At 42.3% G+C, this 23,906-nt stretch overlaps 1 protein-coding gene across 7 annotated transcripts in view; it reads right to left on the bottom strand.

The window, feature by feature from the left end:
- ESRP1 (epithelial splicing regulatory protein 1) overlaps positions 1–17,879 on the bottom strand; it is a 65,320-nt gene extending 47,441 nt beyond the window's left edge. For 2 of the 7 annotated variants that reach the window (XM_045049811.1, XM_045049812.1), the window contains exons 1-4: positions 16,868–17,879; positions 16,227–16,355; positions 14,860–14,973; positions 11,730–11,844 (exon numbers count right to left, since the gene is read on the bottom strand). In XM_045049811.1, the coding sequence (XP_044905746.1) occupies positions 11,730–11,844; positions 14,860–14,973; positions 16,227–16,355; positions 16,868–16,999 (490 nt within the window). In that variant the 5' untranslated portion in view covers positions 17,000–17,879. The remainder of the gene's footprint in view (positions 1–11,729; positions 11,845–14,859; positions 14,974–16,226; positions 16,356–16,867) is intronic. The other 5 variants (XM_019822896.3, XM_019822899.3, XM_006943310.4 and 2 more) reach the window with 4 other exon arrangements.
- Positions 17,880–23,906: the final 6,027 nt, after the last annotated feature.

The following is a 23,906-nucleotide window of genomic DNA, read 5'->3' as shown; positions in this document are numbered from 1 at the left end:
AGTCATACTTTGTATTATGTATAAATTTGCATAAATTTCATAATATAGTACACAACGTATACAACAGATAACACTGTGGGACCTATCTTTCCTCCAATTTGGAATGAAAACAGCAATCTGGGTGGTTGTTTGCCTTTTAGTTTTCTAACTGGTACTTTATAATAAGGGTAAAAAATGAAGACAGACATTAAGAAAAACTTCAAAGCACTACATCACGGCAATCAAAGATACAAGATTCAAACAGTTCAGAGAGCCTAACTTCCACCAAGCATTATAACCAATCATCTGAGGAGTTAATTCAATGAGCAATAAATATCCTTTTCCATTCAATTAAAAATCCCTTTCCATTTCATCCTTCCACAAGCTCCCCCCCCTTCCTCCTTTCTTTCTCCACTAAAGAGATGTTTTCCCACAGTGCTGCGCAAATTCACTTTGTGTTGCCCCTCATCCGGCTACATTTCTCTGCAGTTAAATATACCACATGTAGAAATGCAGGCATATGTTCCTTGGCAAATTACTTAACCCTACTCAACTTCAGCTTATCTGAAAAGCCAAAGCTGTGATAATCTTTACCTCCCTGGGCATTTTTGTGAAGATTAAATGAGATAAAACAAGTCCAGGGCACAAAGCAGGCATTATAAAAAGCGATGTCCTCCCCCTCATCCTAGAACCCTTGGGTAACCAACTTTCATAACCTACAATAATCACACTTTGAGAGTCACATTTATGACCAAAATTCTGAACTCACCAGATGCCTATTTGTATACTCAGAGGGTAATCATCAAGCTGAAATGGTAGATAATTTCTACACTCCCCACCCCCTAATCCCACCGTTTACATCATCTAGTGATGAAATAAATGTGCTGACCCCTCAGGAATTAGAAAATCAATCCCAGGAGATGCTTCCACCTGAGCAATGACCATGGAATGGGTCATTAAAATGATTATCAGGGCACCTGCTTGGCTCAGTAGAGCATGTGACACTTGATCGTGGAGCTGTAAGTTGGAGCCCCATGTTGGGTATAGAGATTACTTAAAAATAAAATCTTAAAAATAAGATGAAATGATTATCCATGGAAGGTATACAGTAAGTATTAATCCAGTGTTATTTTCAAAAAGTACGACAGGACAGAAACAGTAGAAACAAATGATGAAGATACTCTGGGGAGACAACTGCCCTAAATTTTCTGGGAAGGCAAGGGAGGGGGTGAGGAGGGGTACTTTAAGAATCCTTACAGAACTAAGAAGGACTAGCTGTGACTAGCCATAGTTTACCACGCAAACCCTGCCACTGAACAGTCCCTTGAAACCTTGCAATTCTTTTTTAATATTTAAGTTTATTTATTCATTTCAAGAGAGACAGTGAAAGGGGGAGGGGCAGAAAGGGAGAGAGATGATCTCAAGCAGGCTCTGCACTGAGTGCATGGAGCCCAGATCCCAGATGCGGGGCTTGAACTCATGAAATGGGAGACCACGACCTGAGCCAAAACCAAAAGTTGGATGTTTAACCAACTGAGTCACCCAGGCACCCCTACAATTCTTTTTTTTTTTTTTTTTTTTAACGTTTATTTATTTTGAGAGAGAGCGCACACGTGCGAACGGGGGCAGGGAAGATGAAGAGGAGAGAGAGAATCCCAACTCAGGGCTTGATCCCATGAACTGTGAGCTCATGGACCTGAGCCAAACTCAAGAATTAGACACTTAGCCAACTGAGCCACCCAGGCACCCCTGGAACCCTGCAATTAGAATAATTGCTTTTGGCCTTGTCAGGGGCTACGATGGAATCAAGAGAAAAGTATCCAAGAAATGGAGACCAATCCCACTGTATAAATCACTTTTATTTCAACCTTGGCACTATTGGCCAAGACAATTCTTTGTTTGGGGTGGGTGGGTGGTGTGCATAGGGTGGGGATCCTGTGTACTCTAGGATTTTTACTAGCATGCTGGCCTCTACCCACCTGAGTTCTGGCTAAAAATGTCTCCAGGCACTGCCAAATGTCCCCAAGTGGGCAAAAAATCACTCCAGGTTGAGAACCACTCGTATAGGCTAATGGTTCCCAATTGTTCCAACTTCACCCCTCACCATCCACTGAATGATCAAAGAAAGTTTTTTTTTTTTTTTTTTTAAACATTTATTTTTGAGAAAGAGACAGAGCGTGACCAGAGGAGGGGCAGGGAGGGAGACACAGAATCTAATGCCAGTTCCAGGCTCTGAGCTGTCAGCACAGAGCCTGATGTTGGGCTTGAACCCAAAAACTCTGAGATTATAACCTGAGCCAAAGTTGGACGCTTAACCGACTGAGCCACACAGGCACCCCTAGAAAGTTTTTATAATGTAGGAGACCATTACTGAACGGAGTTTCAAGAAAATTGGCTTAAAAAACCCCATGTAAGGACCTGTACAGTGCTGTATCAAAACCCCTATCAGTAAATACACACACACACACACACACACACACACACACACACACACACACACACACCCCCTATCTTAGGAAATGAAAGAAAAACATTGTGAAGTCAACCCTTGATGGTCAGCCTGTTTTTGGATGATCAAAAACAGAAAAATGGATTTTACATTTTTAGGATTATAAAAAGAAAAATATGAGCAGAGACCATATGTGGCCTACAAAAAGTATAAACTATTGGCTATCTGGACCTTTACTGAAAAAGTTTGCTGACCTCTGGCCTAAAGGAAGAGCGATTGCTTGAAGATGGCCAAAAAGCAGAACAGCACAGGAATGTTTACCACATCACAACATTCTATCCCCAAACAGAATATTGGTTGGAAATCAGGCTTTGAAGGAATAGGAATGGGGAGAGTATATTCCATTCAAACCACTGTTTTCTCTCTTCTATAAAGAGGTTTCTAGACTTCTCACCTTTCCTCAGTTAGTCTATGAAGCTCTCTTATCTTTCTAATCCCCTAACCAAATTAGACCATAGGTAACTCCTACCCAGCACCAATACCCTCCCTAACTGCTCTAGGCTGCAACCGTCAATTTAAGAGTTGATTAGATATTACCATTCGCATAAAATATTTCTGTCCTCAACTGTACTGTATATTTCCTAAGCACAGGCCCCTACCTCCTTCTGTTCTCTATCCATCTATCACAGCACCTATCATTTCCCAGAATCTAGTGACATAAATGATGACATTTATTAAACATTTCACACCCCACACACACTGTTTCCTCCAGTTTTTGCAATAGCCCTACCAGATAGATAAGAGTAAAACCAAACAGATGAAGAAACTAGGATTTAGAGAAGTTCCATAACTTACCCAGTCCACTAGCTCGTCTGTAAGAGAGCTGGGATTACAATACAGCTCTGATCTATGTGTACATAATTCCCTGAACCAGGAGAAGCAGCTTTGCTTAATTCATTTTAAGCAATACTTTATGAGAGATTTTCTAAATGTATATATCGAAGTCAAGTGAAAAAAGATCAAAAGTAAAAATGTAAAGTATTCTGTCTGTGTAGACAAAGATTGGTAGATGAAGGATTATTTACTGAATTCTACATTTAAAGTAGGAATATATTCTAGACATTTGGCTAACTTGGTTCCACATAACACGTCCCAACATGTTTCCCTTCAAGACATCACACACCAAGGATCAGCAGCTCTAAGCTCCCGACAACTTTTAAAAGTCACCCAACCTCCTGCATGCCCAAACCTAAACCAAAACTCACACACACTTACACACACAGACACCCTCTCTTCAAAAGGCTTGCTCAATCTATAATCCTTACCAGAATTTAACATGAATAACAAATAAAGAATAGCAAAAAAAAAAAAAAAAAAAAAATGTTTTAGTACCAATTCTTTCCTCTATCAATTCATAATTATATATTGAATTACTTGCTGCACGTCTGATCTTGAGGAAAGGAAAGATGAGTCTATGCCCCTTGATTTATGGCTCATCATGCAACTTACTCACTCTGCCCTCGAGGCAACCACAACAGCACGAACAGGCTCAGCCAGCTTTACAAATGAGAAATGTCATGAGGAAATGAGGAAGGGTAAAGCCAGACATGGTGGGAACAAAACTAACATCTCGGGCTACAACTGAGCAAAGTGCTGCATTTTCACTGAGCTTACAGAAGTCCAGCTGTTGCCTTCATCTGAGTGGGGGGAACATTTTCCTTAGCACTCTTTTCAGTGAAACAGATTTCAGGATTTGACCCAAACTTATACCATAGCTGAAGGTGGAATTCACAGTGTGAGATTTTGGAGTTCATCAATATTAGCTAACTCTCTCGGGGCGGGGTGAATCACCAAAAACTCGCCACTATTAGCTTATCCAGCCAAAAAGTTACCTTTTCTGACTGCTTAAAAATACACATTTGGTTATTAATTTTCACTTTTAAGTAACCTCTTTTTTTTTTTTAATTTTTTTTTTAACATTTATTTATTTTTGAGACAGAGAGAGACAGAGCATGAACGGGGGAGGGGCAGAGAGAGAAGGAGACTCAGAATCTGAAGCAGACTCCAGGCTCTGAGCCATCAGCCCAGAGCCTGACGCGGGGCTCGAACTCACGGACCGCAAGATCGTGACCTGAGCTGAAGTTGGACGCTTAACCAACTGCGCCACCCAGGCGCCCTAAGTAACCTCTTTTTTAAGCTAAAGCTACATTATAATTGCATCCCAATTAGAAATTCCAACCCCACGCCATTTTTTCCTGTCATAGACCCTTCAGAAGACAATGTTTCCTCCCATTCTCTTTGATTTAAAACACCAATTGCCTAATTGCCAGACATATAACAATAAAATGCCTATACTAATGAACAAAAAGAATAACAAACAATATGGCAAGAGAAAAGTTGGATTAGTATTCCAACAAAGAACTGAATTTCCTACAATTATGTGAAGGAAAGAAGGGAAAAAGCAAGTGATAAATTACCCTTGAGTTCCATAATTAAAAAAATAGGTTCTGTAAGTAACCTTTCATACTAAAGTAGGCTTTGAAAAAAGCAAATCAATGGGGTGCCTGGGTGGCTCAGTTGACTTCAGCTCAGGTCATGATTTCGCGGTCCGTGAGTTCGAGCCCCGAGTCGGGCTCTGTGCTGACAGCTCAGAGCCTGGAGCCTGTTTCAGATTCTTTGTCTCCCTCTCTCTGACCCTCCCCCATTCATGCTCTGTCTCTGTCTCAAAAATAAATAAACATAAAAAAAAAAAATTGAAAAAAGCAAATCAAGAATGCCACTGTCAAACAGAACTAACAGCCAAGGCAACAAAACCTTTTTCATAACAGTAATAAAATGCTGGAAACAGAATCTAAAAACCCATAGTTTTCTAACTGTATTTCCCAGAAGCTTACTCTTTCCAAGAAGGGAAAAAATAAGACCGATCCTAACGAATATTACCTCAGGAGGTATTATTTTAACAAAACACAAAACTGATGACTCAATTGTAATCTCAAAGAAATAAAATAGAAGTATGGGCTAATGCCACAAAAGAGTGAAAATGTCTACTTTAGAAAAAGACACGTATGTGGAATAAACAAATTAGGAAAAGAGAGACTCTATGGTAACAAAGTCTTCTAACGCCATCTAAAACAAACCAAAAAAATTATCCTGAAATTCCCAAACTCCGATTTTAAAAGTAAATTATTTTATAATTAAAATAACCACACAAAATTAACATAACTCTGAGTGCTGGCCAAGAATATACAGTATTTCTAGTCACTTACTACAGACCACAAACCAGAGTATTTGCGGATTTGGCTCATATCATGCCGATGAGATGCCAAAGATAATTTTCCCCCTCCAGTGAACAAGGTCAACTACTAACCTAGCTTAACTGTACACTTGGGGATATGTAAAATCCTTTTCATACGCAAAAAAGTACCAAGGAGGATTTGGTACTTCCCTCCCCCTTTTAAGAAGGGCAATGAAGGTTTATGCAATTGTTGGATTTATCAGAATAAGCGAGTAAGTGCAGAATGAACCACACACACTATTTACAACTGGAGAAGCTAAGTTAACCTTGAAGATTAGCTGTACTAACATGTACCTGAGGCTTTGAAAGGTCTATATCCAAACTCGCTCAAAGTTAAAAAAAAAATTTAAGTGTAAAATAGTTTAAATAAGGTCTTAAATCAACAAGGAAGTCCTTTGAAACTGTTTTTCTTCATCCCCAACAACCTGGTGAGGTTCGAATAATCACAGCAACATTGGAAAGTGTGTGGGAGGCCAGGCACTGGTTACGTGTTTGCATATACTATCTTCTTCTTCTCTTTTTTTTTTAAATGTGTATTTATTTTGAGAGAGAGAGAGAGCATGAGCAGGATAGGGTCAGAGGTAGGGGGGAGGGAGGGAAGGAGGGGGGAGAGGGGGAGAGAGAGAGGATATCCCAAGAAGACTCTCTGCCACCAGCACAGAGCCTGACACAGAGTTCAATCCCCTGAACCAGGAGGTCATGACCTGAGCAGAAACCAAGAGTCAGACACTCATCCAACTGAGCCATCCAGGTGCCCCTCTTATTATTCCTTATAATAGGCATGGCCATTTTAAGATGGGGAAAATGAAGCTAAGAGGTATAGTAAACTCACCCCCAATAAATCTGACTTGAGAGCTTGTGTTCTCAACCATTCTGCTTGTAAGGCTTTATCTTGATCTTTAATATATGGGAAAACAGGCCAATATCACTGTGTTAGCACATGCATACACACATACAATCCTTCACCCTCATCAAGAAGTAGTGAAACAGGGGCACCCGGGTGGCTCAGTTGGTTAAGCATCCAACTTTAGCTCAGGTCATATCTTGGGGTTCACGAGTTCAAGCCAGCACTGGACTCCGTGCTGACAGCTCAGAGCCTAGAACCTGTTTTGGATTCTGTGTCTCCCTCTCTCTCTGCCTCTCCCCTGCTTGTGCTCTGTGTCTCTTTCTCTCTCTAAAATAAACATTAAAAAAAAAAGTGATTGGGAAAACATGAGTATGACATATTTATTAAAAAAATAAATAAGTGGTGAAACACACACACCCCTACTAACCCTTGGACAGGCAGACAAGAGTGGTTTAGTGACTTTTTTTTTTTTTTATCCTGATAATAGAAAGTTGTACTAGTAAAATGGCATTTGCTAATAATAAACGGCACCTACGGATCCAAATGGATAAAAATTTTACAAAATTTCTATTCACTCCTCTTTCTTGCTGAATAGTTCAACACGTGCTCAGGAAACACAGAATATAAACTTACAAGGGAGATCATCTATTTAAACATGTAACACCACCCTCAAGTGAACTCTGTAAATTCTAGAATATTACCCCCTAGTTAAGGAGCACGGTTTTTACCTCAGAAGGACTCTGGCTCAAATGCTGACACTTCTAACTCTAAGCCTCAGTTTTCCCAGCTGTAAAAAGGGGGCGACACTCCCCCACTGGTTATGAGGCTGCTGGAGGCGCATACAGTAAGCACTTAACTCACAAGTGCTCACTGCTCTCCTTACAAGGCCAGACTTCATTAAAAAGTTCTTGCCAAAGGCTAAGTACAATAAACAAAATGGAAGAGGTCTTGATTAATGAAAATAAATTAGTTCATGAACAACAAAGCAAAGAAAAAATAGGTTAAGAAACCAAGAGGAAGTAATTCCATCCACCACTGGGGGGAAAATAGGGTCGTTTTTTTTTTTAAATGGATAAAAGAAGTCATTTATACAAATAGTCCCATAATCGAAAGGTCTTTTCCACAGGAGAAAACTATTAATTTCCAAAAAAATATCTAAGATAATTTCTTCCAAAAATAAAAATTGAGGCCTCAATCCCTATTTCACACCCTCACCACCTCACCTGATTAAATAAAAAGCTTACAAAATGCTACCCATCGTTCATCTGCTAAATGAGGTCTTCTTGTCTGCTGAGACTGCATAATTTAAAAAGCAGGTAACAAAACTGCCACTTGAAGAACTCAGAGAGACCCAACAACTAACACCAGAAGTGGTCTCAGAACCAACACAAAGACAAAAGAGGGAAATAAGCACTAAAATAAGGACGAGAACCGCACTCAAGAAATTCCTAAACCCTTTCTTTTATCAAAGTGGTCATACTTTTTCATTTACATAGTTCCTAGTGGTTTACAAAGCTTTCATTTGGGAATACCTGAGATCAAAGTAAAGCTTGGAGAAGGTAAGTAACTTTCCCAGGAAAGTAAAGCTACATATTCTCTTACTTGTTCCTTTCCAAGGGTTGGCAAGAGCCTCTCCCTCCCTTGCTGGTTTACCTGGTCCAACAGGTATTCATTCCCTCAGGAGCAAATGACTCTCCATCTACTTGGCAAAACCATCAAGGATGTGTAATGACCATCTTTAGGTTTCCAAATTCAGTGTCATTTCCATATTAGAAAGGCAAATATTTAGTGAACTGAAAGAACTCTTTGGTCCAGACATTGTAGAAATCCTATGCATAGGTAAGGACAAGTAGATAGTCATATTTGGTATGATTGTTTGTGTTTTTTAGTTTATTTATTTGAGAGAGAGAGCATGAGCAGTGCAAGGGCAAAGAGAAAGAGAGAGAAACCCAAGCAGGCTCTGTGCTATTAGCACAGAGCCTGATGTGGGGCTCAACTCACGAACCATGAGATCATGACCTGAATCAAAATCAAGAGTCAATGCTTAAGCGACGGAGCTACCCAGAAGCCCCATTATGACTTTTTGAGCTGGGGACTTTGGTGGTCTAGTCAAGGAAATAATGATTCCTCTGAATAGGAGTCATAAAATAACTCGTCACAGCTGCAATGTAAAATAAAAACCACTGTTAGGAAAGCTTAAGATTTCTTACTCATTAAGTGGGAAAAATTATGCAGATAAAACATTAATAAGAACATTTAAGATTAAAATCAATTTTCTGATTGGTAATAAAACTATAAAATCTAAGACTTTTCCAATGTAAGCCCAAAGGAAGTAGGATATAATTAAGCTATTTAAGAAACAGAAAATAGTGGGGTGCCTGGGTGACTCAGTTGGTTGAGCTGACTCTTGGTTTTGGCTCAGGTCATGATCTCACGACTTATGGGATCGAGCCCAGCATCAGGCTCTGTGCTGACAGTGTGGAGCCTACTTAGGATTCTCTCTCTCCTTCTTTCTCTGCTTCTCCCCTGCTCATGCACTTGAACACACTCTCTATCAAAATAAATAAACTTAAAAAAAGAAAAAAGAAAATACCTTAGTTTTTCCAATGAATGCATTACTAAAGGGCCATGAGATCATACTCCAAGTGTGATATGTCTGAAATGGAGTCCAAGTTTGCTTTATTCACAATTTCTTTGTTTACTATAGTCAAATATTTCTGATTTTCATCTTCATGGCACTTGAAAAAGAACCACCAACAATAGTTTTAGAGCTAGGATTAATATGAATGACAAGAAAACAACAATAATTGTCATAGCATCCTATATCTATTCACTTAAATGTCAGATAATTCAGGGGTGCCTGAGTGGCTCAGTTGGTTGAGCATCCAACTTCGGCCCAGGTCATGATCTTCAGGTTGGTGGGTTCGAGCCCCACATAGGGCTCTGTGCTAACAGCTCAGAGCCTAGAGCCTGGTTTGGATTCTGTGTTTCCCTCTCTCTCTGTCCCTCCCCTGCTCATGCTCTCTCTAATATAAAAACAAAAAAAAATTTAATGTCAGATAATTCAATTTTATTTTAAAAAGTACTATATACCAGTGCAGAGAGCAGGTAAAAAGTCCAGATCACCACAATGAAAATGCTTACTAATAGCCCCAAATTTTATACACATGAAGGTCACAAGAAGCCAAGGAGGAAAAAAAAAAAAAAAAAAAAAGGATGAACTTTTAATAAATTTTCCCTGAACTGTCAACACACTGAGAAAAACCAAAAAACCCAAATATAAGCATCACTTGCTTGTAGCTGTGGAAATTTTTACTACCATGTGACCTATAATCACTAGGGGAAGATTTTCTTTGCTAAAAGAGGATACTGAATTGTCAAGGATAAACAATTCTTAATATACTGCCTTTTCTACTCAAATTGTCTTTTTCTAAATTAAGATAACTTTATTAGACTTTCCCTCCATCTATTGATTTTTTGGGTCTCTTTTTGTCTACCTTAGACTTCCCAAACTCCAAAACTGTGAGCAAATAAAATTTCTGTTGTTTAAGCCACATAGTCTATATAGTATTTGTCATGGTAGCCCTAGCAGGCTAATACAGCATTCAAACCAACAAAACAATCAGTAAGAATTTTTCTGGTGTCCAAACCTTTTAATTCTTACAAAAGTTCCCTCAAAATGAGCTTACTACATCCATCTCCCAGCACTACTAGGGACGCTAAAGCAAATTTCCAGCTAACTACTTCCAGAAAGAAGGTAGACATAATGGGTTTGACCTGCTTACAAGGGGTTAAGAAAAACATGCAAACATTTTCTAATCAGGAAAGGAAATTCTGAAATAAAACAAGAATCAGGCTTTGGCTCCTAAAAAATGAGAAAGTTTAAGAATAAACATCTATGACCCACAGGTTCCTGAAAGAACTTAAATGCAATTTTAAGTTGGTTCTCATAGTGGCTTTGGGTGAGTTGCCCAACCCTTCTATTACTCAATTTCACATCTGATGTTAGCACATGACTGCTTATTAGTTAGCACTTTTAAAACTTACTGGATGAAAGATGACGAGTCAGTCATTCATGACTACAAGATTTGTGATTATAAAATTTACTTTTAGGATGCATATTGCATCAAATATGCTATTTTGGTAATGAAAGGATTTTGGGGTAAAGTCCCCACCTTATTGTACCATCTCAAAAGAGGACTCATTATAATCACCATATGTATTTGAGAAACCCAAGGAGGGTTAAAAGAAATACCAATGAAACGTATGTAAAGAGCATATATTCCACTATTTAAAAAAATGCATATCCATTTGAAAGGTGTCAAAATAAGCCCTAAAACAAAGATAATCAAGAATAAGTGGCCTTGGAATCAGTTATCAAAGAAGGTAGTCTTCACATTCTTCATCAACCAAAAAACCAAAAACACTCCCATAATGTGAAATGGAAATCTATTTTAGATATGTTCAACTCACAAAAATCCAACTCTAAATCCATCACACTAAATCAGTATTTAAATTAATTAAATCAGGGGCGCCTGGGTGGCGCAGTCGGTTAAGCGTCCGACTTCAGCCAGGTCACGATCTCGCGGTCCGGGAGTTCGAGCCCCGCGTCAGGCTCTGGGCTGATGGCTCAGAGCCTGGAGCCTGTTTCTGATTCTGTGTCTCCCTCTCTCTCTGCCCCTCCCCCGTTCATGCTCTGTCTCTCTCTGTCCCAAAAATAAATAAACGTTGAAAAAAAAAATTCTTAAAAAAAAAATAATTAATTAATTAAATCATAACTTTGAGGGGCGCCTGGGTGACTCAGCTGGTTGAGCATCGGGGTCTTGATTTCAGCTCAGGTCATGATCCCAGGGTCATGGGATCGAGCCCTGTATCAGGCTGCGCGATGAGCAGGGAGCCTGCTTACGATTCTTATTCTCTCTTTCCCTCTGCCCCTCTCCCCTGCTCATGCAGGCGCTCTAAAATAAAAAAAATAAAAATAAAAGCTACTTTGAAAGATGCCTATAACTGTACTATTAGTTCTTCCTAGCACAGTAGACAAATTTTGGACAGGTCAATTTCATTCATACACTAACAAAAGGATTTTAAAGTTTCCTGAATTGCCATTTTATCTGGAGCTACCTTTTCAAAGGATTCTTGGGTAATCACTTAAAGGATACACTCTGTCATTGCTGCAACATCCAGTTTATCAATATCAGGTGAACCAGGGCAACACTTCTTGAATTCTTTTCGAAGATCAAAAAAGGAATAGAAGCATTCAGGCAATAATACATTCTGAGGAAGGACAAGGTAGACACTGTTAACTCGATGAATTTAATGTTTCTCTAATAATTAGGAACCTAAGAATTGCATGGAGTATATTTTACCAAAATTAATTTTTAAAATTAAATATAAGAGTGACTATTTTCTGGTACTGTATTATATCCTATATACAAGTGTCATGGAAAAAAATTATCTTATTTTAAGGCAATAGATTACATTTGTGTTCCATTACACATTCCATTCAAAACACTTCTGAAGCTATATTTGGGCTGTCATACATTTTCTAATTGATAAAATTACACTCTTTTCAGCCATAATCATTTCATACAGTCTATATTTTCAGGCAGCAACATTAGCCCTCTCAGTTCTCATAAAGATGCTTATCTTTACAGTGTCTACCCAGATATAGGATTCAGTTACAAAACATAGTTAAATACTAGGCTCATATAATACTCATATTTTTATACTAAAATCAGAGCAAGATAGTAAATTCCTGATTACCTAAAAAGCATGATTTTGTGCCAAATTATAGTCCCACATTAGTTTTGTGACCAATATTCTAGCTATACCTGAGAACTCAAATTAGACTCAAAAAAAAAAAAAAAAAAAGATATCACAAATCTCAAGGGTAAAGAAGAAATAGTTACCTACTGTTCTTAGCTACTAGTACTACTCTCGTACTTATTAAGCAAGTTCAACTGTCTGGGCAAATATTGTACTAATGCATTTTTGTTTCCCTTAGTAGAAAAAAGCCCCATCAAATAACTGTCAAAGATGAATTTTTTAAAACTGAATTTAGATTTTTCTTACAATTTCAAAATAGTTTGTTGATTTACTGGGAATTTCTACCTACTTATACATTAGAAAGTCAAGGAAATAAAGACTTAATGTTTGCAACCATAACATTTATACAATGTCTCTTTCTATTCAGATTTCCTCATAGGATCTATCAGATGTACACCTGCTCATGCTATAATTAAAATAGATGTCTGGCAGGGGCACCTGGCTGATTCAGTTGGTAGAGCCTACAACTCGATCTCGAGATTGTGAGTTCAAGCCCCATTTTGGGTGTAGAGATTCACAAAAAAATAAATAAAATCTTTAAAAAAATGAAATAGATATCATTGTACCATGGTCAGAGTTTTCAAAACAGTTACTTAAAAAAATGGTGAAATCTTCAGGATTATCTACAAAAATGTTCATTTAAAACCTGTTGATAACTCACATTTTACAATAAAAGATTTTAAATAGCTGTATCCACTTAAAAATACTTAACATTTAATTCCTACAAAAGATATTGATGTTATACTAATTATAAAATAGGCTAAAAAGTGTGTGTAGTATGAATGCTCCTTGTAAAAATGAGACTTTTCTACAAAAACCTGGAAGAATATTTTCAAATATGTTCATATTAGAGAAAAATAATAATATTGTTTTCTGAATGGCAGGATTATTATGTTTTACCATTTTCTCTCCCCCTTCCCCCCTGCCATGAATAGAATTCCTTTATGATACTAAATTAGTTTCTGGTTTTAGGATACTAAGTTGGTTCAGGTTTCTTTATGAAAATCCTAATAGAAGTGATTCAGGAAAATGTCTCAATTGTTCTCTGGAGGTTTCCCCACATTTTACAGCAGCCCATCTAAAATAACAAAAACAGCTGTTTTCCTCAAGCCAAATAGGGAAAGTATTAAGTTTTATCCCTCTCCAAAAGAATTTGAAAAGGGGAAAAAAAATCCTCACATGTCTATTTCTGGATCAAGGGGATAGCAACTGGTCTAACATTTAATTAACAAAAAACACTCCCCGTGCCCACCCCTTTAGCCAAGTTATTACCAAAGTTGCTATAAGAGGAGTGATTTTCTCAACCTTTAAGATCTAGGAACTTGAGTTTCTCCCTTGAATTTTTGAAATTGTCATCATATATTTAACTCCTTTCTTTCCATTTCCCTAGTGAGGTAAAAAGAAAAATCTGTACTGACTAGTCACAATACTTGGGACATCAATTGTCAGTCTGAATCTTTCTTTGGAGACTTGCTTCATCCAGTTTCCTGAAAATACTTCATCTTTTCAAGTTCAGTATTTGCCTACCACAATAAAAAGTTACAGCTCAAACTAATTAAGTTGATAAGATCAACGATATTAGCAATGATTGGCTACATTGGGGCTGCCCTCTGCTGTCTCCATTTCCCCACAGCCCCTCAGTATTCTTCCCAGAGAGGAGTCACATTTTTACAGTAAGATTATGTTTTTTTTCACTCCATACCCTTTTCTATGTCAGAAAGACCAGCAAAGGTAAAAGATGAAGGCTGACCCTACTGTTATGATACAGTATTTAATCAGTTTTGAATATTTACTTTAAGTCAAAGTGCAGTATGCTATAATTAATGTTTCACTAGTTATATGACTAGGTCTTTACACAGTACAAAGCTCTTTAATGAAATTAGTTACGATTAACAAGGTTTAATTAAACTATTTTTCTTTGCTCCTTCCTTTCTAGGATAAAGCATTTTCTACAGAAGGGAATATTACAATGTCTTAAAATTTAAAAGTAAATGTTCTCTCCTGCCTACTTGCTGTTACTTTAAACGTCAAAATTCAGCTAATATGCTTAGAAAAGGGGGAATGTCAACCATCTCAAAAACTTAACATAAAACAAAAAGAGAAACTTTTGTTAAGTCACCAGAGGGTATCTATAAAATTACTGCAATCTCAAAGATCTCTATTAAAGGGTCATGATTTTTTTGTGGTAAAATATACATAATGTTTACCATTTTAACATTCAATAATATACACAACACAATATTTACAGTTCAGTGGCATTAACTACATCTCACACTGTTGTGAAACCATTACCACTATTCCTTTGTTATCTTCTCAAACTGAAATTCTGCCAGGAAACAATAACTCCCGACACACATCTTTTTAAAATGGAGAAACTTGGATAAACCATGGGGGAAAAAAAAAAAGCCTCCAGTCACCCCCAAAGGAAGGTCCAATCATTCTCCGAGAAGCCAGCACTCTTACCTTCTTGGAAGCCTCAGGATGCAAGATTTGCCTGACATGAAGCTGCCCGTCAGTACACAGACAGAAGGAAGTTCCAACCCCAATATTCAGTTCATTGCTTACTGACTGGTTAAACTGTAAACAAGACACAGGGATGCAACTTAAGCAGGATTTACAAACTCCGGCAAAGTGGCCCCACGTGTTGGTAACCAACGAAAACCACGCTGCCATGAAAGAGGACACCAGTGCTGGGGCCATATTAGAAAGAAAGGCTCCGTTCCCACAAGCTATCTAGAATCCTTTGGATTGACAAGCTTTCCAATCAACCCACAGTTCACCCGCAGGAGAATTTAGCATAGACATTCTCCCTTCAGTGCCCCCGTCTACTTTTGCGCTAAATCCACATTCAAGACTTTTAAGTCGGGTCTCGTTTCATCAGCAGGTTGCCTTCAGATTACATCATTCCCTGGTGTTATTTTATGTTCGGATGTTTCAAGATTAAGAAAGATGCCAGTTTCTGATAAGCAAAGGCGGTTAATGGCTATACAGACCTCTGGGAAGTCTGGCAACACTTTCCCTGGAACACAATCCCAAATGATAACTTTCCCCTATTAATTCGCACCTCGTGTCCTGGCGCACAGGCCAAGAGAGCACCGGACACGCACCTGTGCACAGGTGTTTAGCGCCCCGCCCTATCCCTGATCCAGTACCCGTCAGAACCAGGAAGCAGCAGGTTTTTAGGTCATCTCAATTCTGTTAAGGGGGTTCCACCAGTTTCACAGTGACCCAACGATCAGCCCTACGTCTTCGGGTCTGCAAGCCCTCCCCAGCTAGGATCAAAGCCACTGAAGAAGTAATAAGGGAACCCAAACCGAGCCTTTAGGAGTTCAGAAGCTTGAAGCCAAGCAGGCACCCTCAGCTTCCCACCGAACTGGGGCCGCCTCTGGCACGCCTCGCGGGGCCCACTCGCTCACCTACACTACAGCGCCCTCTGTCCTAGCGTTGAGCCACACACCCAAAGCCCCGCAGAGGACAGGCGCGTCGGGCGTCTGGGCCTCGGGATGGGGGCGCTAGGATTCAACCTCTGCTTCTCAATTGGTAAAACCCGACTGCTCCTGAAGCCCCAGGAAAGACTCGATAATTAGCGAGTTTGGGCCCACGACGCTAGGGGCTGGGAGGCTTGGAGGAGCAGCGACCTCCTCCCAAGAGGTCCACCTCGGCCTCCAAGGCCGGGTTTCCACCCACGCGGTTGGGCGTCTTGCCACTCTGCCCCGGGGATGTGCGTGGACCGGCCGGCGAGGGCGTGGGACCTGGTGTGGCTGGGCTGCCTTGCGGGGGACGCCGGAGTGGCCTGGATAAAGGTGGACCGCGCGGCCCAAGGCTGTCACCTGTCGAAGGGCTTGGTCCAGCTGCGGCGCGGAGGACAGGCTTTCCGCGTCGATCTTCGTTTCTTCTTTACAATCCTCCGTCAGCTCCAACTGATCCGGTCTAACTAGCACTTCATGCAACTGTCCCACCTCCAGGGCGGAAAGAAACTGGGGTCAGTTTCCCCTTCCTCAATTTGGAAGCCCCCATATTCACCCTCCTTCCTCGCTCCCCTGCTGGGGCGGCCAGCGCTGCTGCAGGGGTCTGGCCACAGAATCAAAGCTCACTCGTCGCGAGCGACTCCGATGGCAGAGAGGTCGGCACGGCCCTGCCTCCGGCCCCACCCCCACCCGGATCAGGTCGGAAAGGCCCAGAAGTGGGAACCCGAGCCCCAAGGATCTCACCCCGGCTCCGCGGGGCGTCCCCCGACGGGCAGAGAACCTGGCTCGGCGGCGCCCGGCCGCTCCACCTGAGCCAGATTTCAGATTACTGAAACGGTTCCCAGGCCGTTGGCCAACAAGTTTGGTTTTACTCTGGATTCTGTAGGCCTCGGGTCCAGCCTCATAAGTGGCTAAACGAGAGCACTTGTTTACCGACTCTCCAAACTTCTACAATAAACTTCTTGCCCCACTCCTATCAATTGGACAGAAATCTGGAGGAATACCTTCTTGTTGGCCAGATCCACGACTTTCCATAACAGCAGGATCAGCTCCTTCTCATCCGAGCCCAGCTTGGCCCCGGTGGCCCCAGCAGTGATCCCAAAAAGCACCACCAAGTAATCCGGAGACGCCGTCATGACGATAGGTGGGGAGGGGGAGAGGGGGGTCGGGAGGCGGTGAGGCGGGGTGGAAGTGAGAACGAGAAAACCCGTGCTAAAACCTCTTCCAAGAGAAAAAGAAAGAGCGCCCGCCCCCCCCTCCTCGCCGCCGCCGGTGCAAAAGGCGGTAACCAACCACCCTAGCCCACACCTGGTCGGTGCTCCACACCCTGGGCAGGAAGGGGGTGGGAAGGAGGGCGCAGGAGGCCTGCCCTTTTTGTATTCAATTGCCCGTGCGTCTATGCAAAAAGCCAGGAGCTGGGCTGCACCCCGGGTGGAGCGCGCAATGGCTGAAAGCTTTTCTGTTTTGGGATGTGGCTCTACCTGCCCGCCCCTTCCCCCTCCCCCACGTGGTGCAGGTAAGAGACACCTGGCGGCGCCGGCCCATTGGCTCCTTCAAACCACGACGTGGCAGCGGTGGGGGTGGAGGCCGCCTGGGGAAAGGGGAGGAGGGGGCGGGAGACAATGGCTGGATGAATGGAGACGGGAGGGCGAGAAGGAAGGAGGGGGAGACGTGAGGGGCGGGGAAGAGGCGGTTGCCACCCGAAGGGTAGCCGAGGCCAGACGGGAAAAGGGTGAGGGGTGAAGGGCGCGGAGGGGAGGGCCGGAGTCGCTTGTGGGGGTCACCCCTTTGGAGGTAATCGAGAGGGATGGGGGGCATGGAAAAATGTCGACTGTGGGGGAACTAAGCCGGGGGTTCTAAAGGGTCAAGGGAAAAGGCCTGGCTCAGGAAGGAGAAAAGAGGCCAGAGGTGAAGCCTGGGGTGCGGAGCTGCTCAGGGCGCGGCGCCCCAAGAGGGCGAACCGCGGAGGGAGGCACCGGCCAACCATAGCCGGGAAGCGGCAGGGGCAATTGCCAAGCACCGGGAAAGCAGCTCCTGAGCCCAACACACCTTTAAGTGCAAACAGTAGGTGAAACCTTGTGGGCCCTCCCTCTCTCCCGGCCAGAGCCCAGGCCTGCGCTCCTCCAAACCCCGGGACGCTACCCACCTTCTGGAGACACAGCCAGACGCCCCGGACAGCACGCCCAGCCACCAAGTTTCGCCCAAAGGCGCAGAGGCTGCGCGCTACGGAGCAGGGAGTCCCCGCGAGGAAATTTAGGCACAATGGACCCCACTTCCTTGTCTCTCTTCTATTTCTTAATTGCCACGTCTTGTTTGGTTCTGGCTGCTAGCTTGAGACTAGAACCTTCTCCATGGCTGGGCCCACAAACTTTGTTTTGCTCTGGGCCCTAAATAAAACATACACACTAATGTTTTCCTAAATCAGGCCAAAGCAAATTTTCTCTCAGTTCCCAGTTCTGACCCCTACGTCCCTCCTCATACCTTTGCCTTTGTACTTTATGTGTCGATTTGGCCAACTTTGCGAGCAGTTTCCCTTCTCTAGCTAAGCTAGGTCTGCACAGAGGCTTATGCGCCCACTATCGCCACCCAGCCACCAAGTCAGAAGGCAATGTGGTTGGGACCTGTTGACGTGGGAGAGGAAAGAGCCAGAGGTGACGTTTCCTGGAGTTTTATGTTTCCAACTTATCTATTATTGGAGAACCGAAATCGGTCCGAAGTATTACTTAGTTGGGCCCAAGGTGTCCAGCCCTTTGTGTTCATGGTGTGAAATCAGGCAAGCATATATATAGTCACTGCCGGAACCCGCTCCGGGTACAGATCTGAGAACCTGTCGGGATGCGTGTCCGGGAAGGCGGGAGAGCGCGCTTTCCCCGTCGCGAGGCAGCGCGGACACAGTGGGGAGCGGCTGAGCGTTCCGGGGGCAGGGAGGAGGGAGTCTGAGGAGCCCAGGGCCGCGCCGCTGCGTTTCCCGGCAGGACTGTGCGGGCGGAGGCGCTGCCGCCCGCGGCGCAGGTAGCAGCTCGCGTCCCCAGAGAGCGGGCGGAGGCTGGGGCTAGGTAGCGCTTCACCGGCCCGCGAGAGTGCTCGGGGCCATCCTCGTCCGCAGCTCGAGCTCCAGCGGCGAGTGCTTTCAGTTCCTGGACCGCAGAGTGCGTGGTGGGGAAGCGCCCCCAGCGGTTCTCGGCGGGCTCGCCCCTCACCCCCGGTCCCCGAGCCGCGCTCCCCGGCCCGCAGGCGCTGCGGGGGCAGGGACTGGGCGCGGAACAAGACAGGGAGGGACCTGGAAAAACCACCCAGATTGCATTGCAGTGGGCGAGGCCGCCGGAGGAGCCGGTTCCCCCGAGCCGCCTCCCCGCGGGGCGTTCTCGATGCGCGGTTCCCAGGTGCTCGGCTCTGCCTGGGCCGAGAGGTGCCGCCTGGAGGGGACGCGGGGCTGGGTGCGTGGCCCCTGCGGGGCGGACCCGAGCGCGAGCCGCGACCGCCCGGAGGCCCAAGGCGGGACGGCGGACTGTGGCTGAGAAAGTGGTTAGAACGGCTCTGAAGTCCTGCTCCGCCTGTCCTCTGTGGCCTCTGGTCTTCGGATTAATCATTTGTATAGCGCGTTTGGATAAACTGGGAACTTTACTATCCGCGCGTTTGTCGGGGATTCCGCGGCGTTATCCATATTCGATTTGAATCACCGAGCTGCCCCTTTTCAGAGCTTGGCTTCTTCCTGTTTAAGGAAGTCGGGTGCCTGGGCTCTGATTTTTTTTTAATTTAAATTTGGACAATTAGGTTACAAGGGCAGGGATTTTGTTTTGTTTTGTTCTCTAATGTATTCCCAGGGTTGGAACAGAGCTGGACACCTACGAGGCACTCAACAAATATTTGTTGAAAGATTTTAATGAGTGACACCCACCCATCTTTGCAGCTCTTGCTTCCTAGCGAGGGCATAGTTCATCACTGCGAAGGTGAAATTCTGAAAATGGTAGTCTACCGGGAATTTAAGTCTCAAGTGTTTAAAAAGAGTAGGTGCTAATTCTTCACCAAACCTAATTTTGTTAAAGACATTAAACTCTCATAAAATACAGGAATGCCGAGGAAACAAAATCTACGTAATACATTGCAGCTCTGAATACAAATATGTTTTATTGTCTATCCCCACCATCTAGAATAATTCGGTTTAGTAACAATAAGCAGTAGGAGGAAATGGCTGGAAGGAGCCTTGAATGGCTCATTTACCTGTGATCTTCACTCAAGACCACACCTAAAACTCCCAAAACAAATGAGAATCTGTTTCTTTTGTTTTTGTTTTTTAAAGCAGCAGAGACCCAATTGCAAGACAGGCTACATAACTTGCCAGTATTAAGGGAAGAACAAAGACTGAAGAACTCAGTCTTTAAATTTCAGGTTAAAGAAATTTGAGACATGACAACTATATGCAACGTGGACCCTGGACCCGAAAACTTTTTTTTTTTCTTAATTTAATAGACATTATTAAGACAATAGGAAAAATTTGAATAAGGGCTATAGATTAAAAAATAGTATTGTATCTGTTAAATTCCTGATTTTTATACTACTGTGGCTTGGCAGGAGAATGTGCTTTGTGTTAGGAAATACCCAGTATTTAGGGATAAAGGGGGATTCATATAAATAATTTTACTCTCAAATGATTGTAAATATACATACAGAAGAGAGAAAATGATAAAGCAAATGTGGCAAAATGATAACATTGGTGAATCTGGGTGAAGGAATTTTTTATACTATCCTTTAACTTTTAAAACTTTTTAAAAAAATTTCGGAGGACTTTTTGCTGCAACTACCATTTGGTGTTTAATAAGGCTCTGATGACTTTCTATGCTAACCTAATCCTTCCTCCTGTAGAATGAATCCATTTTCTTTGTCTTTTCCTTAGTGAAAGAAGGAAATAAAGGTCATCACATTTTTTGTATAACAATCCTCTTATGTACTTTAAGGTTGTTCTTAAAAAAAAATTTTTTTTAATGTTTATTTACTTTTGAGAGACAGAGAAAGCAGGGGAGGGGCAGAGAGAGGGAGACAGAATCTGAAGCAGGCTCCATGCTCTAACCTGTCAGCACAGAGCCCGACGCAGGGCTCCAGCCCACAAACCCAACTGTTGAGATTATGACCTGAGCTGAAGTTGAAGTTGGACATTTAACCTACTGAGCCACCCAGGCGCCCCAAGTTTGTTCTTAAATAGTTTTCCTAGACTGAATTACTCCAAGCTCTTTAAAGCTTTCATTGTGAATCTTACTTTTCTTCTTTTAATGATCTTCATTATACTCCTTGGACCCTTTTCCTTTTATCACTTTTAGAGAGCCGCTCTTGAACTAGACAAAATTCAAACGTGTCTACCATGGCCTGACCTTTGACACAGTGGTATCTATATGTCATATTCTTATAACTTGTCATACAATTCCCTTTTTAAGACTACAGTAGCATTACATTTGCTGGCTCCAGTTTTGTTTGAGATCTCTAGATCTTTCTTGGAGTTCTCAGTTGCACATACCTAGTTGTTCTCTTGCGTGTGTTAGAATAGAGCCTTCAAAAGTGAATCAAAGTATGGATCTTTGAGCTAACAAATAGGTACCGCAGCAAAGCTCACCCATCTGAGTTGAAAAATTTATGTACAAGAACTTATCATTGAGATTAAATGGTGGCAGGGGCACCTGTGTGGCTGTTAAGCATCTGACTCTTGATCTCTGCTCAGATCTTGATCTCAGGGTTGTGAGTTTGAGCCCCACATTGGGTTCTATGCTGGGTGTGGAGAACTTAAAAAAAAAAAAAAAAGAAATGAAAGGTTGGCAGACGTGTCCAAAAAATATTGCGGAGGTTCGATCCCTTTATAAATCTTGTGACAGATGAAATGTGTGGAGATGTCAACCCGTGGGCAACAGAACAATATTGGAATGGTGATGATATGAAGAAATAGTATCATGTTAGAGCTTTAGAACAAGTATAAACAATGGGTGTGTTCACTGGAAGAAATCAGTTGATTTCTGCTTCTACATGTCCCCTCTCCATAGCACCTGTTTTCCTACGATATAAAAATCAGGTCATGTGCATTTTCATATTGAACCTTTTTGTAAAATAAACTTTTGTAATGGTAAAAAAAAAAAAGTGAAACAAATGTTCTTGAATTAGATAATGGTGATGGTTGCACAAACATGTAAATATACTAAAAACCACTGGATTGTACACTTGAAAATGAATATTATGGCATATGAATTATATGTGTTTTTAAAAATTATTTTAATTTTTAGAGAGAGAGGGAGAGAGAATCTCAAGCAGTCTCCATGCTCAGTGTGGAGCCAGAAATAGTGCTCGATCTCACTGAACCTGAGATCTCCACCCTGAGATCATGACCTGAGCCAAAACCAAGAGTCAGACATTTAACTGACTATGCCACCCAGACGCCCCTATATCTCAGTTTTTTTTAAAGCAAATCAAAGTAAAAGCCTGTGTTCTGAGGCTACCACAAGCCATTGATATTTCCTAGTTATTTGTTTTAGAGACAGTTGTAAAAGATCACATTTTATATTCCATGGACAAATCCAACCTCTCTGAAATAGAGCGGTAAGAGGAAGTGATGGTCAAGATAATTAGATACATTATAATTTCCTGTGAATTACTCTGTGCATCACATATTTAAACAAATTACTGGTCTGAACCTTTATTATAGAAACTATTATAGATGGTCTGTATGGAAAAAGTATGGGTTTATTAATTGGCCCTGCCATTTGCTACCTCCTGCCCTTGAATGTGTTCCTTAGCTTGACAAGGATACAGTTTTTCGCCTGTAAAAATTGGGATGATGACAATGTACACTTCATAGTTTAGAGGAAATGTATAAAGAAGTGTCTTCCTTAGGGGTGCCTGGGTGGCTCAGTTGGTTAAGCATCCCACTTCGGCTCAGGTCATGATCTTGAGGCTGATGGGTTTGAGCCCGCATTGGGCTCTGTGGCTGACAGCTCAGAGCCTGCTTCAGATTCTGTGCCTCTCTCTCTCTCTGCCCCTCCCCTGCTCTGTCTCTGTCTTTGTCTCTGTCTCTCTCAAAAATAAACATAAAAAAATAATAATAAAATTTAAAAAGAAGTGTCTTCCTTAAAGAAGACAAACATGAGTACCAGGAAATTTACTACTCAAGAGCAATATCCAGGTGGGGAGGGGGTGTCTTCAGACAACCACAAAGGCCTTAACCTTCTGACCCTAGCCTTGAAGGCAGGCTGAAACATTTAAACAAGACTTTACTGACTCCCATGCCGTAGGGAAATACACAGAAAAATTATATGCAGGGAAATACTCCATGAATCTAGACGAGATGAACCTTCTCCTTGGGAACAACAGATTCAACTTGGCATACAAGGGAATTATGCCACCTAGAGAATTCCTCCCTACTCCTGGCCTCATGCCGTTTGCCCAGAAGCACATCCCTGTCCCTCCCAAAATCCTGTTAGAGAGGGAAGCATAGCAGCAAACCTTATCTTTTACGTCAAGTTGGGTTGACAGGAGTGGTTGTTTAAATATTTTAAGTTCAACCCAACGTGGGGCTTGAACTTAAAACCCTGAGATCAAGAGTGGCACACTCCATCGACTGAGCCAGCCAGGCACCCCTCCACATGGTCCTTTTTTGTCTCATTGAATCTCCTATTGGAAAAAGTCATATACCAGGGTTTTGAAGTCACTGCCTCCATCCCTTCTGAAAATTATCAATGAATTGATTTTCCGGGGCACTTGGCTACCTCAGTCAGTGAAGCCAGTAACTCTTTATCTCTGGGTCGTGAGTTTAGTACATTGAGTGTACTAAAAAAGTTTTCCCTAAAACTCATGTGTTTTTAAAATTAATATGTATTTAAAGTAATTCAAATATGTCACCTTAGGGGCACCTGGGTGACTTAGTCGGTTAAGTGTCTGACTTCGGCTCAGGTCATGATCTCATAGTTCGTGAGTTCAAGCCCCGCATCAGGCTCTGTGCTGACAGCTCAGAGCCTGGAGCCTGCTTCAGATTCTGTGTCTCCCTCTCTCTCTGCCCTTCCCCTGCTC

This window comes from Felis catus, chromosome F2 (genome assembly GCF_018350175.1).
Source record: "Felis catus isolate Fca126 chromosome F2, F.catus_Fca126_mat1.0, whole genome shotgun sequence".
Classification (NCBI taxonomy): domain Eukaryota; kingdom Metazoa; phylum Chordata; class Mammalia; order Carnivora; family Felidae; genus Felis; species Felis catus.
The sequence above is the reverse complement of the archived record's forward strand: the minus strand, read 5'-3'. Positions and strand labels throughout refer to the sequence as shown.